At 35.9% G+C, this 10,047-nt stretch overlaps 1 protein-coding gene across 3 annotated transcripts; it reads left to right on the top strand.

Moving 5' to 3' along the window:
• Positions 1 to 3,516: 3,516 nt before the first annotated feature.
• LOC104233078 (uncharacterized) lies at positions 3,517 to 7,248 on the top strand. Of its 3 annotated transcripts, none has more exons than XM_070160744.1 (2): positions 3,517 to 3,591; positions 6,706 to 7,248. In XM_070160744.1, the coding sequence occupies exon 2, from the start codon at positions 6,708 to 6,710 to the stop codon at positions 7,062 to 7,064; it is 357 nt and encodes a 118-aa protein (XP_070016845.1). In that variant the 5' UTR covers positions 3,517 to 3,591; positions 6,706 to 6,707; the 3' UTR covers positions 7,065 to 7,248. The 3 variants fall into 3 exon arrangements, with proteins under 3 accessions (XP_070016845.1, XP_009784687.1, XP_070016846.1); XM_009786385.2 differs by lacking the exon at positions 3,517 to 3,591 and adding an exon at positions 3,902 to 5,576; XM_070160745.1 differs by lacking the exon at positions 3,517 to 3,591 and adding an exon at positions 5,612 to 6,439.
• The last annotated feature ends 2,799 nt before the right edge of the window (positions 7,249 to 10,047 follow it).

Genomic DNA, 10,047 nt, shown 5'->3' with positions numbered 1-10,047 from the left:
CCAACTTTATCACACCGCGTGACTTCTAGTAGTTTTCCTACTAGCCACGCATATCAAGCCCACCTTATCTCACCGCATGCGTTTCAACACCCAAACCTTATACCACCGTATGTATATCAATAATCACAACAACAAGGCAGAAACCTCATGCAAATAATAACAACCGCACGGCAGAAACATTGTGCAACAACCAAATAGTCATCTCAACAATAATCATGAAAACCAAAACATAACAACTCAACCAATGATATTTCAAGGATAGCAATTTCAAGTAAGGAATCCCACAGTTAAATAAGGAATATAGAATCAAGTAAGTAGGTAATTCAACTAAACATATAGTACAAGTTGCAAATAAGAGATAAGACAAGTAGACAGGTGAAATTAGACTAGACATGATGACTATACATGCTAAAGTAACTCAGTTAAGACATAAAAAGAAACTACTTAGCTAGAACCGGATTTTCAATATTTAGCTTGTGTATGCACTCGTCATCTCCCGTACACGGCCTTCACATATTGCAAATTACCAAAACAATACCAAATCTTAAGGGGATTTCTGTCACACAAGGTTAGACAAGTCACTTACCTCAAATCTCGCTCAATCAATCAATAAGAAGTCCTTTCTCTCAATTTTTCGACTTCGAACAGCTCAAATCTAACAAAAAACAATTAAATATTATAAATATCACTATAGGAAACTAACATAAATAATGAAATTATGTTTTTAGCAAAAATTGAAAAAATCGCTCCAAAAGGTCAATCCGGGCCCACATCTCTGAATCAGGTAAAAGTCACAAAATAAGAACATCCATTCAACCACGAGTCTACCCATACCAAAATTACTCAAATCCAATATAAAAACTTCAATTAAAACCTCAAAATTCGGCCTAAGAATTTTCCACCTTTTCCGCCCAATTTCTCAACCCAAATCCTTAATTAAATAAAGAAATTAATGATAGATTAGTGAAAATTAGTCAAAACGAGTCAAGAATCCTTACCCAAATATTTTATCTGAAAATCCCCCAAAATCTCGCCTCAATCTGAGCTCTCAAGGCCCAAAATGAAAAATGAGAGAAAATCCTCGATTTTGAAATTTAAGTTCTAAGGCTCAGTTATTACACTACGCGATCGCAGAATAATCCTTGCGATCGCGAAGAAGAAAGCAAGGCTGCACCCAAAAATAGACTACATGAACATGGTCTACATGCGAACGCGGACAAGGAGTGCCCAGACCTACGCTATCGCGAAGTACAACCGCGCGTGACTTGTTGCACCCAAAACCTCTACGTGAATGCGACCTACACCACGCGTTCGCGACACGCTGTGAACCAACCTTCCGCGTTCGTGTCCAATTCTCTCGGAATGCGCAGAGTAAAACACAGTCCACCCAAAAAAAACCTTCTCAATCGCGGACCAACCCACACGATCGCATTGAAGGAAACCAGACCTAAGAAAAACCAACAACTTCAGCTATTCTTCAAGGTTCCGAAATGTACCGAACATGACCCAAATCACACCCGAGGCCCCCGGGACCTTAAACAATTGTAGCAACAAATCCTATAACATCATACAACTTAGTCGGGTCTTCAAATCACATCAAACAATGCTAAAAATACGAGTTGCACATCGATTCAAGCCTAATGAACTTTCGAACTTCTAACTTCTATATTCGATGCCGAAACCTATCAAATCACGTCCATTTAACCTCAAATTTTACACATAAGTCTTAAATGACATTATGGACCTGTTCCAACTTTCGGAATCGAAATCCGACCCCGATATCAAAAAGTCCACTCCCCGTCAAACTTTCTAAAAATCTTCCAACTTTTTAACTTTTGCCAATTAACGTTGAAATGACCTACAGACCTCCAAATCAACATCCGGACATGCTCATAAGACCAAAATCACCATATGGAGCTATTGAAACCAACAAAACTTCGTTTTGGAGTCGTCTTCACGTAAGTCCAACTACGGTCAACTCCTTAACTTTTAATTTATGGACTATATGTCCCATGCCACTCCAAAACTCTCCCGAACCCGACACCAAGCACCCCGGAAAGTCAAGAAACCACAAAAAGAGATAGAGGGAGCGATAAACATGGGATCATGGCTAATACTCTCAAAATGACTGGTCGGGTCATTACATTTAAGCATACGATTTGAAAATGGAAGAAAGAGAGGAATTGATGGAAGAAAGAGAGAAATTGATGGAGGAGACAGACATATCCAGTTAATGGGTCGGATCCGTTTAATGATTTGAATTAAACCCAAAGTTGGTTTCTAGGGCAAGAGTGCTACGTGGCCTAGTAAAAAGATGTCAATGCATTAATTTGATGACCACTTGGTCTGCCATTAAACGTAGGAGTATTTTTATTAATAAAAATAATATAATAAGCATTTTTGGACTGATAGATAGACGTAATACATATTTTTGGACTGATAAATGGACGGCGGATTAAATAAACTATTTAGCAAACAATAGGGTAAGTTTAGGCTAATTTTCCGCTAAAAACAATATATTTTCAAAATAAAGACCAAAATTTGACTATTAATATGCTTTATCATTAGCTCTTGAAATTTTGCAAAAACTAAAAGTATACAGATAAGGGAAGTCACAATTGTACTATTCTTATTTGTAGCATATTCAAAAGACTCGAAAGTTATTGGCCATGCAAAATTAAGGTAACAAGTTGAACTCATAAAACTTATTATGCATGAGATTGTATTCTTCGATCTTCTCCCATAATTTTATCTTAATTCCAACTAATTTCCCTCTCCAATCATAAAGTGGCATCCCCAATGCGACGAATCAGTTATGGCAAAATGAGAATTAAGATAGAAAATAAGCAACATCTTTATTGTCCAACACAAGGCGAGATATCTGGAAGCTCAAGGCTCAAGTTGCCAATGCTCTGATCTTGAGCTTTCTTCTTTTCGCCATCTGTCAAATCGTCATAAAACAGGCTTACATGATGCATATACGTTATATTTCATTATATACACAAGTTAAAAATATAAATATAATAATTCTTAACGGGTTAATAGTTTATCCAATATGAAAATTGAGTAATCCGTCTCCGAACAACTAAATCATTAATTATAAAATTTCAGTTTGTTCACAAATCATTAATATGATAACCTGATATCAATAAGTCAATAAATAAATTTTGGAGTTCGATTATCGATTATGGTTCGATTTTGAATACCCCTAATTACTAAACTTACAATATTATAAAGAAAACGAAAAAGTGCTAAATATACCACTGTACTATGAGAAAAGGTTTAAATATATCTTTCGTTATACTTTGACTCCAAATATATCATTGTTGTAATACTATTGGTTCAAATATATATATCTCTCGTCTGTTATTTGTCCAAGTTGGATATCAAATCCTACGTGGCACTGACATTTGATGAAGTGAATATCACATGACATGCCACCTCAGAACCCCTAACCCATTTTACCCCAATAAAATTTCCTTTCCCGTTAAATTTCCTTTTAACCCGTCTCTATGTGGGGTTTCGACTGTTGTGGTTTCTAGTGGTGTCATGGTGTTGTATGAGGTACTGAGGTGCCTTAGTGGAGGTCAGGTGAGTCTTGGGAAGGTGGTTCGGCATGGGATTAGAGTGTATTTCTGTCGCGATCCATTTGGGTGTATACTACTTAATCTTTATAACCGTAGTTACATATTTCATCTCGATTTGCAGACTAGCTTTCCCTATTTCTGAGTGACACTGATGATTTTTGCAACTGCTGCGATTATTTTCTTGGACTTTTTGTTTTTTTCTTCTTCTTTTGATAATTTAGCTGATATGTTTGTCCATCTTGTACTGTGTTTCCACTAGAATGTGTTGATTTGCAGAAACTTTGTATGTGTGTCTGTATAAAAGTTATAATCTTTACCCGGTTATTTTTGTCAGCAGTAGTATTTTACATTGTCATTGCTATCAAACTCGTCAAATCTAGTTTACCTTATTGAAAAAACGTCACATCTAATTAACAAGAAGCACATGATGTTTACAGAGATTGCGAGATCAGGTCCTGATTCAGTAACTCCATAATATTCTCTAGAGAAACTAGTTAAAATGATTACTTACAACCTGCAAAATAATTGACTTGTAGCAGATAGCATTTACATAGCTCTTTTCCATATAGCTAGTGTCAAATACCAGTAGTGAATGCTCCTAGAAATTTTAATGGCCAAGATTGATCTCTTCTCCTCCACCCATGTAGCATTCTTTTTCTCTCCCCAAACAAAGAATAGTCGCACAGATCCCAACTTAATGAAAAGCTTTCCCTGCTTAATCTTTCACTCCTAATTCGAAACAGATTCACTAGAAAATTCCAAATCTGTTATCCTTTCTTTGAACTCAACACGTTTTTGAAATGGGTAAACAAAGCTTGTGGAAAATAAAAGTGAATGAAAACTTTACATATCAGTAGTGTAGCAGAGAAGAAAAGATTTTGTGCTCATCTTCCCGTAACTCTTTTCCTCTACAACATTTGCTCCATACTGTCATGAACATTTCCAAGAGGTTGTTTTAAAGGGAATAAGGAGTTTGGAATTTGGAAACGAAAAGAAGCAAAAGGATTGGGTATGTTTCAACTAAATTGCTCTCTGGAAAAAGCAAAATGAATTCCTATTTCAAGCTAGAGACTGAAATGGAACAACGTACAGTTTGTTCGCTGAACAAGTGAGCATATGTTTGGTTTTCTGTATATGTCTTTGTTTTGGGAGTGAAAAAGAGTGTTACATGGTTGGAGGAGATATGCAATCTGGCCATTAAAATTTTGTAGGGACACATGGCTTATATGAAGATGGGTATTGAGCATTACTGGAGCATTCACTAGTGGAGGGGATCCAGACCCGTCAAATACCACTTGGATCGCTTTCTTAGTGAATGTTTACTCTGAAGGGTTTGATTTACTTGACTTTGATCCAAATTAGTTGAATAGCTTTTCCTTTTTCCCAGATATCATTAAATCCTTAGGATGGAAAAGAAGAAAGTCATGTATGCCCTTTTATCTACTCATATACCCATCCAATCTTAATGGTTTGAAATCTCAACTTTTAGGGTCTGTTTGGTTACAGGGTTAGGGGGTTATCCTAGTATAAAATTTGGAAATAAGTTTGTATAGTATTTGGTTGTGGCCTATGGGAATTAGGTAAATCAGGATAAAATATATATCAAAATCATTGGATTATCTATCTCATATAAAATGTGAGATTATCCATCCTGGTTATAATCCCACGATTATAATCTTTGGATACCCTAATTTGAGCCAAATGACTCCTTAAATTTCTTCTCCTCTCCCCTTTATCCCTTCTTGTTATTTTCTTTGGTTTTGTAGGATATTACTTACTGAATAGATAAAGTAGATAGTGTTTGCACAATCATATTGTTGCTGACGACAAACATGCGAAGCTGGAGTAGATTGAGTACGTAGCTGGTGTCCGATGCTAGAACAAGACAGAGTCATATCATGAGGAGTTAATAAAAGAATAAATAACTGCAACTTATCCTGGTTGATCTCTTGTTTCAGAAATCCATTCGTGACCACTCTTATCATGGAGGTACATAATAAGTTTATCATAGCTTAGAAATAACTATTAAAGAAAATAATCTATATTGAACTTAAAAATAATTGGTTTTCATGGTCTTAAACCCACCATTTATGAGCAAAAATTAATTGTCCCTTCTATAAAAGTTGTTCAGACCTTTTTATGGCAAACTTGTCCTTCTCATCTAAAGATATTTTGGGGCAAAAAGATGCCAAGTTTTTTATATTTTTTATTTTCATTCTTCTTTCTCGAAAGGTTCATTGTATTATTAGTTAGCACCTAGAGAGTATTGGTATACAAAATCGCAACAGTTAGTTACAAGCTTGCTCCCTTCCTGCTGCTTTCTACTGTGATTCCCTTGTTATAAACCCATCTTATCTTGTCCTGTTGTTACCCATATAACTGCAAAAAGGTAATAAATGGAACAATACCTCTCTTAATGTGAAATGAAACATTACTTTCAAACAGTTTAAGTACTTTCCGACAAGCTTAAGCGGAGCATCAAAACTTTGGAGAAAACGACACTGGCTAGGAGGAGATTTACAAATTGACCAACAACAACAGCAAACCAGTGTAACTCCCACTTACAAGTGGGGTCTGGGAGGGTAGTGTGTATGCAGACCTTACCCCTACCTTTAAGAAGGAGACTAATTGACCAACGATGTTAATAGTGTCTCCAAATATTTTTTACTCATTCTCTGGACATCAAGGGTTCTTTCTTTACCCTAACTTCTCTGATGATATCGTTGCATTTTCAGTATGACTACGGAGCATTTGGTTCAATTATAAGTAAAGCTTGTTGAGCCTAGCTAAAATGAATTCGCCTTGGTCTATGAAAGTGAATGATGAAAGCGAGTCTTAATGATCTTTGAGTTGTAAATCCAGTACTTAGACTCTTTTCTTGCTTGATTTGTACTTAGCTCTATGACTTGAAGCTATCTCATAAAAATGTGGCTTTTGTACTCTCTTTAGCTATCTGCTATAATTAGTAGTAATAATTACCTTTAGAATGACAGACAAGATTTCATTTCTTGAAGATGAGAAGTACTCCCTGAATGTTGAGCTCTATCTGAGATATTTTGATATTTCAGTTAACCTCCTTGTTGATACTTCGTTGATGTCTTTGTTTCCTCGAAAGCAGAAATGGTGATTCCTCCGCCAATTAGACCAGACAGAGTGACGAAGTATCTCAAACCGTATGTGCTGAGGATGCACTTCACAAACAAGTATGTAAACGCTCATGTAGTTCACACACCAACTGCAACAGTGGCTACTTCAGCAAGCACACAAGAGAAAGGCTTAAGGCTTGCCATGGTAGAAGCAAAAGAAAATACTAGAGATGTTGCTGCAGCTGCAAAAATAGGTAAGTTATTGGGAGAGCGCTTGCATGCTAAAGGTATTCCTGCCATATCTGTTTTCTTTAAGAGAGAGCAAAGATACCACGGAAAGGTAAAAGCAGTTATTGATTCAGTGAAAGAAGCAGGCATAGAATTGGTTTGATTTGGAGTGCACGACCATTTTCTCGTTTCATGGCCTGCCGGATTTCCTCCACAAGGCAACGGATTTATATGTCTTTTGGCTTTGCAAAACCATTTTCCAGTTAAATGCTATTTGGACAATTTCTCGTCTCGCTTGCAACTGGAGCAATTTGTGGTTTGCAATGTATAAGATGTCACATTTGGCATTTCCTGTGTTCTGAATCTTATTCCAAGAACATGGTCAGCCTCCTTGTCCTCCTCCCCCACCATCCTACATCCGTCACATGACTATTCACCAGTCTAACCTCTCTATAACAACATCGTCATATAGCAGTCATTTACTATAAAAGCCAAGCTTTCTCTGTAACTAATTTTCATGATATGTTAAAATATATGTTCTATATAACAGCACTTCGCTATAACATTAAAAAAATTAGCTATAACAACCAAAAAAATTGGAACAATTGAAGCTGTTATAGAGAGATTTAATTGTATTTTACCTTCTTGAACTTGATAATTATAGATCATATTCATCATTTGCGTAAAGTTGAAGTTAAACTAGGAAGGAAAAGTTGTGGTTTCTGTTTCGGGTAGATAATCTGAACTTGAAAATCAAATTAAGAAACAAAGGGAATTATGCAACATTATCACATGATACTTCAATTAACGTATAATAACTTATTAGGCTTTCAAATTTAAGGATGGTGATTGCCTGATTGGAAGATGTTTTAATTAAGCAATAGCATGAACGTTATTTAAAACAAAACGAAAAGAAAGTGCACTAATCACTCGCAGGGAATAGATGAAAATTTGTTGGTGATAACTTTTTTCCCAATATTTTTTTGAGCTCTGTAAATGGAGTCGCCTTGAGAGAGTTTTTCCTAGTATGATGAAGTTGCCTTGAGGGCGTTTTACTCACAAAACGGGACTCCACTCCAGATAAGTCTGGTCCCAAAGCAAGTATCCACGAGACCAAAAAAATGGACTTTCTTTGATGATGAGAATCTAGTCAAATTGCAAGGAAAAAAAAAAGGAAAAGATGAAAAAGAAAAATAAGATCATGGTGCCAGAGAGAGACAGGAGTGTGACTCATTGCCGTTCTTAACGGTCTATTGGCTGCAGAGTCAATTATTAAAGGATCAGTTGGTCACCCAAACAAAAGTAGGGAACTGACAAGCGAGAGCGCTTTTGTTTAACTTTTTCGCTTTTCCAGATATAAATATTTTAGCATAGATTTGGTTCTAAGTTTTTGGAAGTTGAAATTGTATTTGTGAGTAAAAAACTTAAAAAATTAGTCAAAACACTTTTTGAAACTTGAAAAAATTATCTTCAAAGACTGCAAAATAGCTGGTCATCGTTAATAACCAAAACCATGTTTTCAAAATATTAAAAAAAAAAAAAAAAAAAAAAACTTATTATCAAACAAGAGCTAACCATGCATTTGAATATCGAATTTTTTAATTTTTCAAAATAAAATTTATATATTTGAAAAGTACCTAAAAAGTACTATACGTCACAATAATTAATAATTCAAAATATTTAAAAGGCATATGAAAAAATTACGGTCAAAGAATAATTCGTTTAACTCTTAAAATTCGAACACCTTCATATAAATTGGAACGGAAGGAGTAATATCATTTACTTCATGCAGTTTTCTTAAAATCTTTACGCATTCAAATACAAATTTGGATCACATTAGGCTTAATACAAGAGGAAAATACTCTTAGTAAGAGCCTTTGCCGCTCTTAATTTTTGAATGAACCTTTGAAGTATGCCAGACGGGCAATGACTTTCAGTTTTAGGGTTAAAAAGATATAAATTAAACCTTCAACGAAAGAAAGATTGAAGAAACATTGAGACTTGTTAAACAAAAAAGAAAAGAGAACAGACAAAAGAAGTTGCAATTAAGAGAAAACTCACTATCTAAGTCTCTTGCACGTATTGTCCGCTTTGGCTCAACTGACCTTAGGGATTTTTCCCTTGGACTATGCCATCATCGAGCTCAAAAGCGCGCGCCTGTCAGTCCTACTTGACCCGCCCTCGTCGACCCGCCCTCCGTCATGGGCATCACCCCTCTCCCCTCCCCCGGGACTCAGCGTCTTCACTGAGGTTTGCGCCACCATTGTACTGACGGAGATTCAGCTCTGATACCATGTTAGTCACGATACACGTTGTCTACTTTGGCCCTACGGACCTCACGGATTTTTCCCTTGGGTTACGCCATCATGGAGCCCAAAAGCGCGAGTAGCATGTAAACTTGTGTCATGCCTTATAAAACTTTTTACTTTCCTCTCCTATTCCGATGTGGGATTCGTTTAAAATGACAAGTGCACCACTTTTTAAGAAGTTTACCAGCCTAGAAGTCGGTCAGTCCTACTCGACCCACCCTCCGTCACGGGCATAACAAGAAAACTTTTGGCACCATCAAATCGTTAGTATTGGAAAAATTATAAAAGCAATTAGTAAATAATTCCTTTAAGATCTGTGATGATGTGTTACGCTACTGAATTATTTGAATGTAGGATCCACTGGAGTGGGGAAACATTAGAAAAGTATCATACATATATTTATCAACTTTCACTTTGTAACTCCTTTTATCTCTTTTTCCCAAAATGACATACAAATTCAGTCGTTTTCTTTATCCATCTTCAGAATATGGAGACTCGGCTTACTTTATTCAATTACTCCTATTTCAAATATATAGTTTGGATTTTTTTGGACCAGATATATATACCAATATATCATGATTAAGTGTTAAATTGAGGTAAGACTGTGATTTAGTGATAGCTATATATGTAAAAGACATATATCATATATACTCGCCGGGTTGGTGCAAAACATACACTAGGTGCAAGTAAATTAAGTTTTATGGATTCACTTCATCGATCTTCTTACTTTTAGGTTACAATGCTGACTCAAACATTGCAAAAGGAAAGGAGATAAAAGCTCGTGGATACATCATTTCATCATCTTTAAAGGGCAACTTGGTGTAAGTGGCGGATCTA

This window comes from Nicotiana sylvestris, chromosome 10, assembly GCF_000393655.2.
Source record: "Nicotiana sylvestris chromosome 10, ASM39365v2, whole genome shotgun sequence".
Classification (NCBI taxonomy): domain Eukaryota; kingdom Viridiplantae; phylum Streptophyta; class Magnoliopsida; order Solanales; family Solanaceae; genus Nicotiana; species Nicotiana sylvestris.
The sequence above is the reverse complement of the archived record's forward strand: the minus strand, read 5'-3'. Positions and strand labels throughout refer to the sequence as shown.